This window comes from Scaptodrosophila lebanonensis, unplaced genomic scaffold, assembly GCF_003285725.1.
Source record: "Scaptodrosophila lebanonensis strain 11010-0011.00,11010-0021.00 unplaced genomic scaffold, SlebRS2 tig00000043-arrow-pilon, whole genome shotgun sequence".
Taxonomy (NCBI): Eukaryota; Metazoa; Arthropoda; class Insecta; order Diptera; family Drosophilidae; genus Scaptodrosophila; species Scaptodrosophila lebanonensis.
In genome coordinates, this window is record NW_022060545.1 from 11,110,462 (window position 1) to 11,127,158 (window position 16,697).

The 16,697-nt window shown below is 36.5% G+C and overlaps 1 protein-coding gene across 9 annotated transcripts in view; it reads left to right on the forward strand.

Moving 5' to 3' along the window:
* Nucleotides 1–16,697, forward strand: part of LOC115623213 (potassium voltage-gated channel protein Shab) — an 88,825-nt gene that overhangs the window by 37,765 nt on the left and 34,363 nt on the right. For 8 of the 9 annotated variants that reach the window (XM_030517452.1, XM_030517443.1, XM_030517448.1 and 5 more), the window contains exons 4-5: nucleotides 12,402–12,940; nucleotides 13,089–14,703. In XM_030517452.1, the coding sequence (XP_030373312.1) occupies nucleotides 13,096–14,703 (1,608 nt within the window). In that variant the 5' untranslated portion in view covers nucleotides 12,402–12,940; nucleotides 13,089–13,095. The remainder of the gene's footprint in view (nucleotides 1–12,401; nucleotides 12,941–13,088; nucleotides 14,704–16,697) is intronic. The other variant, XM_030517446.1, reaches the window with a different exon arrangement.

The window sequence follows — 16,697 nt, forward strand, 5'->3', positions numbered from 1 at the left end:
TGCAGCCACTCAACTGTCAATTGTGCGGAATAGTTCGACATTTTCAGTGCACTTCTTTTATCTGCTTCTTGGCTCTTGTGCTGACATGGCCATAATTCATTGTCTACGAGTATGTGTGTGTGCGTGTGTGTCGCCTTTGCACATTTTTTCCGCTAGTTTAGCTCTGTCCTTGCAGAAACTCTTACACACTTTTTGTATTTCTATTTCCATTTAGACTTTAGAATTGTCGTTTTTGTCGAGCTCCCTCAGTTGCAACTTTTTGCAGTTGTTTGCGTCTTTTGTGTGTGTGTGTGTGTGTGTGTGCGTGCGTGTTAATAGGTGCGATGTCTATATGTGTGCATGTGCGGCCTCTGCTGGGCCATTGTGACGACATTGCTTCAACGCACAAGAAACGTCTTTTGCCTTTTTTCCAGATCAGTGCGTTGCAACTTGGCATAATTGCGCACCGAGCTGAGCCGCAAAGAGACGACAACAACAAAAGCAACAGCAATAACAGCTGCAACAACAACAACTAAAGTGCCCGCAACTTGGTTGTTGTTCTTATTGTAAATGGTATTAGGAGATGGCATCGGGGGAATGCAGCATGGCTGACTCAGAGCAGCAGGACATCATTTGCACGCACTCTGGACACAAAATACACACACACACACACACATACACACACAGTGGCTAGCATGCTTGTTAGAACAAAAAGCCGCGATGGGCCTCTTGGCATCTTGGCCGCATAGCGCACAGGGCCAACGAGTCCACCAAATGCGCTGACTCGAAGGCAATTTGCAAAATTGTTTAAACTTGTTGTTGCTCTGTTTATAACTGCTGATGCATGCTTTGTTGTTGTTATTGTTATTGGCGCATTGTATAGTGGGTCAGAAATTGAAATTTTACCATAAATGTAGTAAAGCAATCCCTTAGAAACATTTCATAATAAGATTAATTAACAATTAACAATTTGAATGTGAAATTCAAGGAATAATACAATATATCTGAAAACAAGCAATATTTTTACATGTTTTTGGGCTTTATTGAATCTTCATATATTCTTAGTTTGTTATAAGACATGGGTTTGTTATGGTTTTGAGAATGTGTAAGTTTATTGGCACTTTGGCATTAAATATCTCCAGTTATAACATTTTCTTCTGTAAGTTTTGACTTATTCCTTATAGTGTTTAATAAACAAGGATTTACTTATCACACATGATAATTTTGCTTGCAAGTCAAGTCCGCTGCTATACTTGAAGAATGTTATGCGCTTTGCAACACAAAAATTTGGTAACACCATAAAATGGTTATCTTATCCACTTGGGTGGTTATGCCTAATTAAGGGATTGAGATACACTTTTGAGCTGTGGTCAGCCAGACCAATGACTTTTACACTTTTACTACAACACTATCTTTCTTTGTAAATAGTCATACATTTCTATTCATTAATTTTACGAAAGTAAATAGTGGAAGAGTTCATTTAATGTGAACAGCGACTCGGGCCTCCAAAATATCTGAACAAACTGCAAAACAGAAAACATTATATCTTGCTTTCAAAGCTGATAATATACTTGTACATACATTCAAAAACCAAAGCTGATTTATTATACGTTAAAATTTTGTTTAAATTATAGCGTTTCACTCCCACTGTGTATTGGCCAAATGCCAGCAAAAATCAACGTAGTGCATATCTTGAAGCAAATCGGATGAGCCCTCTCCATTGCCGCAATGAGACGCACGAGAGGGGCAACTCACAATAATTTAGTATCAAAGTCAAATGTACAAATTGCATACAAAAACAAAATAAATACAAAAAAGGCCAAAACAGCTACTTGCAGCGCTTCGCCTCTTCCCGTACCATAAAATATATGCAAACACTTCACGGCGTTACGGACCGGCCCGTTAAGTTTTCAATGTAAACATTTGGCCAACGAATGACGTCATTAGAACGAAGACGTCTTTCCCACACATATGTGGCTATATATGTATATATATATATGAGTGTGTGTGTGTGTATGTATTTATGTATATAGGCACATATTTGTATGTCTTTTGTTATAAACAAATGGACTGGCTGCGTGCGCTCATCGATTTTTATGAGTTCAAAGATTTTTAGCTACTCATGGCGCGCATTCCTTCCCGGCGCATTTTCAACAAAACAATAACGAAAGCTACAACCACAACAACAGCAACAACAACAATAGCAGCAAAGCCAAATGAAAACAACAATTTTGCGAAATTTATTCAAACGTATTTACATGCTCCGTAAAATGTACAAGAAAGCTAAATTAATGCCGTAATTTGCACGACTCGTAGCAAAGAAAAACCGAACGAAAGAAAAGTTTAAAAGGAAGTGTGCTTGAAAAATGGTTGCGTTTTATTTAAGTAAATATTATGCTGTGATTTCTAATCAAATTTTTAAAAACAATTAAAATGCTTTGTTTACACGCAAATACAAATTTATGCGCACTAAGCGATTTAATTAAAATGCGAAAACATTTATTGAGGCACTTAATGGTATATTTGCTTAGTTACCTATATACATAAAATTGTGTAGGATTAAAGAAGTTTTTTGGTCATACAGGGTGGTGTATTTATTGCTAAAGTTTGCTTTAAAGACCAATTGCAACAACGGCTTCTCAATTTTATAACAAAAGATATTCGTTATATTGAACAAATAAGTTGCCTACATATATTAGTGAATATATACTTGTATGTTTATAAAAGGATTCGACTCTGAGTCCACCACTAAGGTTTTGGTTTCAATTGAAATTGATGTAGATATGTAAAGGTTAAGCATCAATAATTGTATTAATATTAATAAATAAATCAAAACATTGTTTTATTAAAAACGTTAGAACTAGCAGATATTTTGATATGGAAATGCATCTGTTTTCAGATCAACAAATTTGATTTTATAATTTGTCACCCTGTATAGCAAAAACTTATGACTAACCATATTCCTTAATTTGGCATAGACGCCAACGCTTATGAGAGGCCATCAAAAATCCACAAAAATAGCATATGCCGTACATAGTGTTTCAGTTTTTTTTTTTTTTTGTTTGTTGTGCTCTTCTTCTTTTTGCTGCTTTTCCTGCTAGTGGCACGTGCTAGCACACTAATAACAACAATAGCAGCAACAATAATATATTAACAAAAACAACATGTGTTTTAGGCCACATTGCCTTTTTGGATTTAATTGTGGTAGCCACGCGAACGCTTTGGGCCTCCCATTTGGGGTCTGCTGTTTTGCTTCAGCAGCAACAACAACACAACAACAACAATACAAAAAGAACAACAATTGTAGCAACAACTCTTAACCAACAGCAACTATTTTTAGGCAGAAATTAATCTTGGCGGCTGTGAATAGAATTTCTATTGGCATTTGCTAGCATGTTGTTTGGAATTTTAAGTGATTTGCTTCGTGTTGTGCGATCGTCATTATTTATTTGTATTCTATGCGCTCAGACTCAACATGATTTTAGATTAATACAAATGATCGACATTAAAATTAAATAGAACACATTTCAATGCCATGCATCAACTATTGAAGAGCGAGCATTGAACTTTTTGAAAATGCCCATTTACCATTTGAATGTTGTCAGGTGTTGCCAAGCCATCGTTATTTATGCATTTGTGGCGCCACTTAAAGAGTCGCACCATGAATGACCAGACAGACGCCAAGTTCCGAATTTAGCTTAGAGAAATAGAACGAGAAAGATGAAAGAGAGAGAGGAAGAGAGCCATAAATATGTGTTTATACTTGATAAATACGCTTATTGCGCATTTCAAGTTCTTCCCGGGGCAAGTATTTGTAAAGCAAAACGAAACAATATGAAATGAACAAAAAGCAAATCGACAGTATTATAAATATTGAATTCATGTCATGCATGCATAATTAAGCCAAACACATGTACACAAGTGTCCTTATAAATATGTACGCATATGTGCGTGTGTGAGTCCCCGGGACACGCCCTATTAGGCCAAACACGCACAGCTAACAGGTTGACACAAAAGCGCGACAGACAGACATCGACAGCAATATCTATAATCGAAAATCAATATGATATATAGTTATACCCCATATATGAGTATATAGTATGTCACTTCGAATAGTCAACTATTACTGAGACATGTGATTATTAATATTTCATCAGCAGAGAGTTTCGACGTCGCGTTCAACTGCGCAGCAGACGACATGACAAAGAATGCTTAATTTCTATAGCATACTCTACGGCGCATATAGGTGGGGCGTGTATGTGGGAGTACACTTGAAGAAAATGCCGTCACTTTAACTCATTACTCACATTTCTTGGAAGGCAAACAAATGTTATGTGATATTAATTGGGTGATGAAGAGTCATTAATATTTAACGGCAGAATACAAGTAGTTCTTCAGGTAGGAATATCTTAAAACTAAATTAGATTAGAATTAAGATTGAAGTTAAAGTAGCTACTTTTATTGATATAATCCTATAACTCAATTGTTACCTGTAGAGAGTATATATTTTTGTTGAAGAATATGTAAATATATATGAATATAAATCCGTGCTATGAACCTGCCTTCTGGTTTCAAATTAAAACACTTTTCTCTCTGAACGAATTAAGTTCATTAATTGCTAAAAATATTTTTGTTTTTATGTTAAAATTTTTATTTATTTTGTATTCTTTAATTTTAAATGAATTAACATAGTCAATGATTTCACTCTTAGTGAGATCTGCTGTTAGTTCAATCGATTTGAATGCAAGCCGAAACAGTACCCTATTTTATTTGGAGTGTAAATATGTGTATGTGGGTCATTTGAACACTTTAATTATATGCGCGCTATTGTGGCCGCAAAACAAGTCACTGACACAACAGACAACAATAAGAACAAGAAAAGCCGAGCCACATGCAAGGAGGGGGCGCGCAACAAGCGAAATATTTCTAAAAAATTCAACAGTGCCAGGCAACAATAACAACAACAAAAAACAACAAAACAACTCAACTAGAGGTTAATGACACGCCTTGTTGTTCATTTAATAAGATTAAAAATGCTTGGCATTGACTCGACACGACGCGGCACAACGCTTTTGGCTTTTATGTTATTAAAAAGCTAACTACCATGCTCTCAGTATTGATTTCTGCTGTCCGTAAAAACAGACCCGGCCTGTTACAAGCTGTAGTTATAGTAGTTGGAGTTATTGCTGTGCACACGCAGATGACGCCATGGCGCTTGGAATGCTGATTAAATGCTTCCTAAAGGAGAGAAGAGTGAAGGAAAATAAAAAAAGTTACATGCACCGGTGCTGGAAAGTATGCTTTAGTTGCCAAGTGCAACAATTGCTTGCAACAGCAATACCAATAACGACGACTAAGATCCACAATAAAGCGTACATTTAACAGACAAATTAAAGTTCACCCACCATTTAGCAGTGAACGAAGAAGAAAGTTTAGAGTAACAAAAACAAAAAAAAAGAAGGAATTCCGAGCAAGGCCAAGCGCAAGTTGGTCAAGTGAAGAAGTTTGCATGCCAAGGGCCAATAAGTCCGTTGAGCACGCAAAACATAGAATAGAAAAAGAGGAAAAAAACATAACAAAATTTCCCACAATTTGAAAATGGAAAGTGTGTGGTGCTGTTGCTGTTGGTGTGCAGGACTTAACTTTGTTCGAATTTCGTGGCTAACTAAATTTGAAAAAGCAGTAGCAGTAGCAGCAGTCAACCGGAAGTGGAAGTGGCGGCGCACATAAAAACGGGGCCACAATGTGCTAAGATTGTATGTTGTGGGGCGAAAGAGCGATTTTACACATGCCAAGAATCTAAAGTGTTGAGGTTGCCGGTGACGCACAAAACAAGCCAAGACAATGCCACCAACAAAAGTGCCCTTCCATGCACTTCAAAATCTATCTGTGTGTTCGTCTGTTTGTGTGTGTGAGTGTAACACATTTAAAAATAAATTGCACTTGACTTGCAGCACCAGCAGCAAAAACATTTGCAAATGGCAACACTAAACAAAATGGCGCCCATAAATTTGGTGAACGACACTGGCGCGCTTAAAAGGCGGCAATAAATGTTTTCTATTTGCAGCCGAAGACTCTCCTCTTCCGGCCTTCTTCACCTTTTACCTCTTACTAGCACTTTTGTGCCCACTTGTATTTATTTGTTTTGTCTTTACACTATAGCTTTCAGAGCTACATCGCACAGTGGGAGATTTCATGCCTTCAGCGGCAAATATTGCAAAGGTTTTACGCAAATCCCTAAAGATATTTCCTCAAGTGGCTTTAAAATCACCTGAAATCACGTCGGTGACAAAGCATTTAAAGCTTAAGTTCACATTTTTCGGAATCAATAATGAACAGTAGGCATGAACCTCTTATTTAGTTTTATTTATTTATTTTAATTTGTACATACCAAAAAAACTTGTAATAATGCTATAAAATAGCAATTTAATAAAGCAGATAAATTATGCCAATTATTACATATCACTATTTCAATAAGCTGTGACATTTTTTATTCATAAATGAATTTTATTTCAAACAAAAATAATGATTTCAATTCAATTTAAAATCAAAATAAAATCAAGAAAACGCACCAAAACTATTTGATATTTTTGATATTATCCACAAAATATGACTTCCAGAAGATAAGTTTAAAAAATATGTTTTATTTAATGTTTTGTTTAGAGTAATTAGCAATATATTTACTTAGAAATTCATTTAAGCTCAATTTCTTCATTTCCTTATTAATAGCTATTAATGGTCTGAATTTATTTTCTTTGTTTAGGTATAGAAAATAAATTTCCACCCATTTATAATGTAAAGCTTTCCACTGTGCATCGCTTGCACCGGAATGTGTTTCAGTTTGATTTTGGTGTTTTTGCCTGTAGTTGTAAAATATTCCCCATGTTTACGCCTTGGACGCGCGCCCTTAGTATGCAAATCCTTTTTAGCAACGTTTGGCATATTTTGTTTGCTGCCTATTACTTGCTGCCTGTTCTTGTTGTTGGCTTATTCCTTCTTGCTGTCGTTGTTGCTGCATCTGCTGCTATTCAGGGCCATCAGTTGGGCTCGACGCCCGTTAAGTGGTATTTTGGCATTTCAAACATTTTCTATTTTTATGTGACGTACGTGCTAAATAAAATGCCTTCTTGTGGCGCCTCTCGCCTTAACAACGTTGAAAGCATTCTGCGTTTCAAGCTTCAATCAGTAGCCCTAGTCGCCTTTTGTGCCTCCTGCCGGCCTTGTGCCTGCCCTAACACTTAATTATCCCGGTACAGGCAAACTCAATTAAGGAGCAGTTGACGAAATATGCCTTGAAACTATTTCATAGCCTGTTCAACATTCACGTCTTTTTCAATATTTTTCAAAAATAATATTAAATTATATTAAATTCTCAAAAACCAATGAAAAGCAGGTGTGATTGATTCATTTATTAATTTTTTAAAAACTTTATGAGCTGAAATTGAGTTCTGAATTCAAAAAATTATTATAAAATGATTGAACTAAAAATTAATTACTAAATTACAATTATCGTCCAGAATTTCTTATTTTAAAATTCGATCAGAAATCAACTGCACATAAGAAAAACAAAGCTGACTTAAAACAAATTAATAGAAGAATGCATGTAATATAAATATTCTTTATACATTTTTTTTTTTTTTTTTGACATACGCGTATGTATTGTAAAATAATATTCACATGATAAATATAGTTTTTATTAGGAAAAATAGTTCTGATCTTAAAACACAACTTTCTAATACCTGTTTAAATAAAACCCTACTGTTTATTACCAAGAAAATATATTAGTATAAATTGAGAAATATATTAGTACTTGGAAGTCAAAACAACTGTTTACGATTTCATTTTATCGAAGCATTATTATTTCTGAAATATAGAACACTTTCATAAACACTACTAAATAACCTAGTTCAGTAGGCAATTTAGATTAAGTATAAAACTATTAAACTATTCAATTAAAAATATATAATTATAAAGAATAATGAAAATGTTTAATGTGAAATTGTAATGACTAGCGTAATAATTTAAAAGTAACCGATACTTGTAACGCTAGCATAAGGCTAATAAATAAATAAATAAATAAAAATAAATAAATAAATAACAGAATCATTTACTTTCCATAACTTTATCAAATTGAATTTATGTATAATTCACATAATACAGTTTCGCATTTACTTGTAAAGATTATCTTTATTACACAATCACAAGCCAATTGACCTTTTTTGTAGAAACGTTATTAAGAAAGAATTTCCGATCTTTGTAGCTATATTGGACTGTCACTCTGAGCGTTGTTGGCTCAACTTGTGACATTTTCAATTAGCGCCCTAAAAACAAAGAAATCATTAATCACACGCTTGCAAAATTTTCAGCTTAGTCATCCATTTGACCGAGCATGAAATTGCTTTGGTCGGCTTCGTTTTATGTCGTTTTTTGTTATTTCGCTAAGGTTTGTTTTGCCTTCAAACTAAACTACCTTCCTTTTTAGTGTCGGTCAAGCCAGTCCAGTTGCTCTTGTTGTTGCTGCTATTGTTGATATGGTCATTAAGTTGTCTAGCGCGTGTAAGGTTTATTATGTATTCGTGCGGGTGTATGCAATTATTTAAGATTGTGTAACATGAGAAAGTGTCAGACCTCCGAGACAGCCCGCCCGAAACGACTTGTCAGTGTGGGGCGTTGTCAAACTATTTAAAGGCAATTAAATCGTAATTTTATCAGCAATTCTGTGCCAGCAGTTTAGAGTTTATGTCAAATTATCTGCAAGATTTATGGGGGCTGGTCATAAATTTAATGAGTTGTTATATAAAATGTGGGAATATGGGGCTGAGCCAAGGAATAAATTTAAATTAATTTCACTCTCCACAAATTCTTACAACAAAAGCAAGAACAACAGCTTTAACTTAGCTGCGTGCAGCGTTGAAGGTTCCTTTTTGTTTCCTCCAAGGATATGCAACAGGTTTAGGTTCCAAGGTGAGCGTAAAATGAGAAAGTTGGCCACTTCTGACGGCAGCCAACACTTGCGCTTTATAATTAATTACAATAACGAGTAGCCAAAGGTTAACATGTTGCATGGCCAACAATAGCAACTAGTACAACAACAACAATAACACTTTCCATGCAGTTTATTTTTATTTCGCGCCAGAAATAATTGCTCAAAAGTTTTGCTCAACACGCGACTAAAATGAGCAAATAAAAAAGGCACACAAATATGTGCGCGCTTTGCCATTATAATTTTCCCCGGTACCACACAACATCAGCGACAACAACAAGAACAATAATCGCAAACTGTAATAAATAAGAATTTAACTGGTCTAAAATGCAGCAAAACTCTATAATTTCTTTTTTGCGCTCCACGTGTATAATTTGGCCTTTACATGCCAGCAACAAAGTGGAGCCAAACGAATAAAATTACTGAAGAAAAGTGACAAGCGGCATCGCGTTTTCAGCTCAAAATATGCATACGAAATTGTTATTATACATATTTCCTCTAAATGATGGTTGGCATGAAACACGAGCGCACAAACTTTCAAAAAGGCCAACGGGCACAATTGGTCATTTGCTGAACTTTGTCAAGTGGTGTACAGGTGGACCACGAAAGGGAACTACAAATAAGTATATACAAAAAATAAAGTAAATAATTGTTTGTTTTTTTATGATTTTTTTGATTTATTATTCGAATAGTTGAACAAAAGTCTTGGAAAATATTTTGAATAAAACGAAAGTAAAGCAACGACTATGGAAAATGGCTTTAAAAATAGTGGATTCATATTCGATCGTATTATTAAAGGTTTTTGTGTATCTATTCTATTCTTAATTATTTTTAAACTTTTTCAAATACGCATGTAAGTAGCTTATGCTAGAAAACACATGCATATTCTAAGCCATAAAAGGAAATTTGGCCTCATTTTTGTTTAACGACATAAAATAACTTTTATAGAACGTGACAGCTGGTTGCCTACATAGCTTAGTTTAATTATGAGAAATTAAACAACCTACATATTGAATGCTGCAAAGAAAAGTTTTATCCTACTTATAAAAAATTTAAAGCCTGGGTACTTTTTTATGACTTCCATACGGAGCCCAAAAAAAAGTGAAACTAAAGCTCCGGCAGCAAATCAAAATCTGACTAGCATTGAGGGCTGTGTAAGATGACAAAAATTTTTAAAATTTTAAAAATTCATTTAATTAAAAAAAAAAGTCTTTCTAAGAAAGTGTAGCAATAAACCTATTTTGAAAACAATATCAAAGCTAGGGAACAATACAACTTCATTGCAACGTTACTTTATTTAAGTTTTTAAACCCCATATGTTTCGCATTTGTCGAGCCCCGACTGTTTAAGGAGAGACCGTAGAAAGATCTTAAATCAGTCAGACAGGCGAAATGAATTCCAATTGCCAGGGGCTGAAGCACTTACGCAACTTGTCGAGCAGTTGGTTTTTGTGCAAGCCAGAAGGTCAATGCGGTGCTTAATTAACATTTGATGTTGCGCCAATCCATAAACAATGCACTAAAAAATTGTTAAGACTTATTACACTTACACACTACGCTTTGCGTTTCCGTTGGGCGTAAAAATTCAAATTTGATTGCATTGCAGCAAGAAGAGGCGATTTAGGCAAAGGCCATGCCAAATGTTTGCTCAAAATAGCCAAGTTTCTACAATGATGTGTGTAGTGGCTAAATGCAAGGGTGTGTGTGTGTGTGTGTGTGTGTGTGTAAGTGCCCAGAAATCGAAGTTGCCTGCGGCATTTGAATGCAAAACTGGTGTGTGCGAGCAGCCTTCAGCTTTTGTAAATTAACCACAATAAATAAAGGCACACACATACACACTCGACTGACCTCAATCCGAAAAGTGCACACACACACACACACACACACACCTTACGGCAATTCTCATGTATGTGTTTAAATACTGTAATTGCATGCGCAGCTTGCCTTCTGCAAGGCACCCCAAATGTATGCTATAAAAATTTCTTACGCGTACATCGCTTATCGACACCTTTGCCATTGGGGCCGAAGAAGGTATGACGGAGGAGGTGGGGGCATTCCTCATGCGTGCAGAACATTTGTTATCTAATCAGCTGTCTGCAACTATTGATTTATATGCACCCACAACATATTAGGACGCAATGAAGAGCGGGCTGATTATACGGCCAACGTTTATTGTTGGTTTGTGTTATTCTGGATGAAATGATTGCTTAATAAACGTCAATTGCCATTGCCTATCAAACGAAATGAAGCTTATTACGCAAATATTAAATTTGCTCAAAGCTTTAGTGGCTAATGATAGAAATTAGATGGTAGGAATATATTGACATAAACCTCAATTGAATATTTTTAATTAAAATATCAGTATTTTTACTTTAATTGATTTAACATTTGATTACTCTTCGGATTTAATTAAAGAATATAAATTACCTGTAATTCATTAATTAAAATAATATTTTCTTGAAGAAGTTGAAAAGCATTTCATTAGTTATGTTATATACTTGCTTTTAGCTATCACATCCTAAAAATTATGGCAATGAGTTTTTAAACGTATTCAAATAAATCGCCACTATTTATAGCTTGACATTAAAAACATTAAATTACTATTGAGCTTCATATTTTCAATGACAATAAAAAGACAACGAATAAATAATTAATAAATAATCTGATGGCCGATGTCTTTCAAAATAAAAATGTCACAGGATTTATCAGAAACACATATAAATCAACATTGCGAGCTTATACTTGAAAATGCCAATCGAATTTCATTTTATTTGTTATAATGCATTCTGTACGAGTATGAGTAACGGCCATAAAAAGTATGAATATTAAAAAAAATATAACTATATAAGTGTATGTTATTTAATTTATTTTACAAATGAAATTCGAATTAGTTTTTTAATGTCGTTGAAATTTCTTAACAAATACCGGAACCGTGCTATGAACTAATAAACAAATTTCCGTAAATATTAATTACTTAATCATAGATGTATTCGGCTATGTTTTGAGCAATTATTTTTTAACAATTTAAATTAAATAAACATTTGAATAATTATTATACACATTTGCTTTTATCTACAACCTTAGAACACGGTTTTTTATTGTTGAAAAAATTAGTAGCAAGATTTCCGGAAACTTAGCTTTGCAACCGAGTTATGCGATAATCTTTTCATTGAAACTTTCTTGCGAACATCGTTTTCATAATAGCTTAATAATTTACAACTCTATGTACTTAAGAAAGTTTTTTGTCCCTAACAGTTGGGATTTAAAAACTATCGATGATCTTACAAACGGGTGGAAGGTCCGACATGTCTTCATCAGTCGTCTTGCCATTCTAATAATATACTTGTACAAGTATAAATTCTGCCTTAGAGTTATTCTCATTTTAAAAACTTAGTTGACATTATTAATTGATGAATTCTTCTTCTCCCATGTCTTTTCAGTTAGCTGTACCCTAACAACACCAATACACACTCAAACACACATATACATAAACATAAACAAACACATAGCAAATAGCTGCCTGCCCCGCAAAGAAACGCTGCCAAATTACGCCTGACCCAGCCAGCCAGCGAAACCCAACAACAACAGCAACAAGAAACACAAAAATAAAACCCTAGACAACAACTGTGATCATAGACTAAAACACAATAACGGCAACCACGTGAAGAATAATATATCCTGAGCCAAGAAAAAAGACATGAAGGACAGTTGCACAAAACGCCGGCGAGACTTGAAAAAGGAAGAACAGGAGAAGGAGGAGCGAAAAGCGTGCCAGCTGACCGCAATCGATGTGCAATATTGTTAGATTTATAGAGCGTTGCGGCGGCCAATTAGATCGAACGATAACTGTTGGAGAATAATTGAATATTCGAGAACAAAGCTGAGCAGCAGAGAAGGGAAACGAAAGAGGCCTGGGTGGAATCGGCAACGTGCAGAAGGAGGCTGCTGTAATGAAGACGACAATTGACGCGATGTAGCGGTGAGTATCAGTCGGAAGAAGAAGAAGGTGCTAAGTGTGTAGTACATATATGGAAGTGTATATACGATATACAAGTATATAAGTGAGATAAAGACAGTAATTAATTGATGGATATGGACAGTAAATCAATGGCATAATGCAATTGCAGCAGACTTATGGTCGGCGAACGCGACAGGGGCCGTGAAGCGGTACGCTGGGCAACGGGTGAACTAACACCGCTTGAAAACAATAATGGAGTATTACAAATGGTTGGACAATTGCACGGTGGACAGGCTGCTAGCCAACAGCAACAACAACATCAACAACAATTGCAACAGCAACAACAGAGCCAGCGAGACTCAAAGCAACAACAGCAACAAATACTTCAACACGAGCTATATTACCAGCAACAAGCGAGTGCCGCAGCAGGCACAGCTGGTGGAGGAACAGGAACAGGCGCAGGCGCAGGAGCAAGTGGAGCCATCTGGCTTGAACAGCAACAACAACAGCAACACGAAGCAATTGCGCGTGGATTACAATTTACGGGCCCAGCCGACGGCAGCGATAATCAGCCCTATTACGATACAAGCGGTAATGTCGATTGGGACCGAGCGATGGGAACCGGTGGAGCTAGTTCATATGGTTGCGGCAGCGGATCTATCACAGCAACTGGCAGCACTGCTTATAACATTGGGCCAACTAATGCCGGCGGCGCTATTATCCACAACAATCGCCACATGGATTATGCTGATGGCGGCCACAATGCTGGCACATCCGCCACAACAACAACGCACACAACAACTCCTGCTATCGGTCTGGGAGGCGCTACTGGAAGCATTGCTGGGACAACAGCAGCGTCGTCAGCAGCAGCTGCAGCTGCAGCAGCAACCACATCTACAGTTAGCAGTGGCGGTGGCAGCACCGGCGCCATTGGCAAAGAAGTTCGTTACGCTCCATTCCCAGTTACATCACCAACGCATTCAAATCCCACAACTTCCCAGCAAACTCTTGCGTTGCAGCATCAGTCGCAGCAGCAGCAGCTTCAACAGCTTCAGCAACAACAACAACAACAGCAGCAGCAAATGGCACTCAGTGGTGGTAGCGGAACCGGCGGCGGCGCTGGTGGTGGCAGCATTGGTGCAGGTGGTGGCACAGCAGCTGGCACAATTGGTGGCATCGGCGGTGGCATTGTCATGCTACCCGCCAGCTCCAATGCTGCCGGCGCATTGCAGCGGACACATTCCAGATCCATGTCCTCCATACCGCCGCCGGAACCATTCATGATAGCACAATCGAAACAAATGAATAGTCGCGTCTCGATCAATGTCGGTGGCGTTAAGCACGAGGTGCTCTGGCGCACATTGGAGCGTTTGCCACATACACGGCTCGGCCGATTACGTGAGTGCACCACCCATGAGTCTATCATTGAGCTGTGCGATGATTATTCGCTCGTCGATAACGAATATTTCTTCGATCGTCATCCGAAGAGCTTTAGCTCCATATTAAATTTTTATCGCACCGGGAAATTGCACATTGTGGATGAGATGTGCGTGCTTGCGTTTAGTGATGATCTGGAGTATTGGGGCGTTGACGAACTATACCTCGAGTCCTGCTGTCAACACAAGTACCACCAGCGCAAGGAGAATGTCCATGAGGAGATGCGAAAGGAGGCCGAATCCTTGCGTCAACGCGATGAGGAGGAGTTCGGCGAAGGTAAATGCGCCGAATACCAGAAATATCTATGGGAGCTGCTCGAGAAACCAAACACTAGTTTTGCGGCGCGGGTAAGTTCAATCAGTTGCCAATTAAATCCATATAATATCCAATACTATATCTGTGTCTAATATGTTCTACGTAAGCGTAAGCAAGTGACAAACGTTGCTATTCCCCCATACCCGCTGACTATCTTCTTTAGTTCGATTTAGTTCAATATTTTAGATCAGTTCAATACAATGTTTTCTCCTCTGAGTTACTTATACATTTTGTTTTCTTCTATTTACTGATTTTTTCTATCACTTTCAGTTTAGCGCAACATTTTCAATGCATATATTTTATTTTTACACTATTTAGAAATGCAAGGCAGACTCGAGCGCTTTGGCTCGCAGCTTTGCAGCACAAATTTGTAAAATACAACAAAAAACAATTGAACATATTTAATTGTATATTACACGGCAAAGCCAATATAGTGTAAAAATAACAGCCTCTATTCAATTCCTTACAATTGCTGTACAAAAGTTGCCTCATAAACACACCTTATTAACAAACAAAAACAACTATTGCTTTGCGTTTCAAAAAAAGAAAAAAAATCAAATATACTTGCACACAAGTTAAATACGAGTACTGCAGTTTGTGATTTAAATAATTGTGTGTGAACTCGTTCTATAAGATTCAATTTACAGCAACAAATAAAAGACAGCGAGCATTAAATTTATGTTTATGCGTTTATTGTTGCTGTTAATAGCGCCATCAGCTTTGCCTTTGTTCATAAGAAAAAGAGTTAATCAAATGAATTGCATTGAAGTTTCGGCTGCTGTTGCTGTATATATACTAAAGCCATGATTCATTGTATGAACTTTTTTGAGAGACAGTTGACTGTTCAATGTTGTGTTGACACTTTCTTTCTAACTCTCTTCATCTCTTTCCTCTACTTGGCTACTTTTGTTCATACATATACGCTTATGTGTTGTTGTTGCCATCAAAAACGTCAAATACGCGTACAAGGGCAAAGTATTATACTCGTAGACTTTCAAGCTAATTTCAAGTTAATTCTACTAATAAATCGGCGTTATCAACACGCCCAGTTAGAACCACAAAACCACGAACTTGAAATGTGAATTCTCTTTAGGGCTGTGCAACATTTTTGATTTTCGTTTCTCTCGCTTTCCTTTACGCTCATCTCACTTTCACTCCCCACCCCTTCTAGACTATACGATTAACGTTACCACTTTTTCTTTTCTGTTTTTTATTATTTTTATTTTCTTGTTTTAATCCACCTTTTGTATGATCTGCAATTATGATCTGAAATAACCACGCGACGTCGTCGTTTAACTATGCAATCTATATACAAGTTGCAATATTTAAACATATTCAAAACAAAGAATTCAATTGTTTACTAATCATTTTCTAATCTAACTTTTTTTAATCACACACAGTATATGAAAAATTTAAAAATGAAATATCTATATTTTTACATTCTCTATATAACTAAAAAAATCAAAAAAAAAAAAAAACAATTGTTGATGATGATGGTGAAGTAATTCTCTATGTTTATCTCTAATGTTTTTTTACTCCCAAATCAAATATATATATATATATTCCCCTCTAACAATGTTTGGGAATGGGCAATAAGCGATATGACCAGGCGGCAGGTGTGCTGTAGAAATCCTCGAAAATATTGATACGATAAGGGGCTCTGGGGAGAAGTGGCCAAATTCGTGTTGTAATACATTTCCATTTTCCATCGAGGGCACCAAAAACCAAAAAGCGTTCTAGTTGCCTTTTTTGCCTGCGCAGCGTTCAGTCAACACTTTTTCGTACGTCCCTCGCTGGCGTCTCTGAATGGTTGTGCGGCAGAAAAAAACCCCCGTCCCTTGTACCATATATATTCTTGACCCTGAACTCAGACTCTGGCTTAATACCACCACACACATTTATAAATAAACCAAAAAAAAAAAAAAAAACACCGCCACCACCACCACTACCACCAATGGCTTCAGCTTGTATTATACAGCCGATATTTTGCCCCATATTCTGTTAGCTTTAGCTTTTAAACAATGGC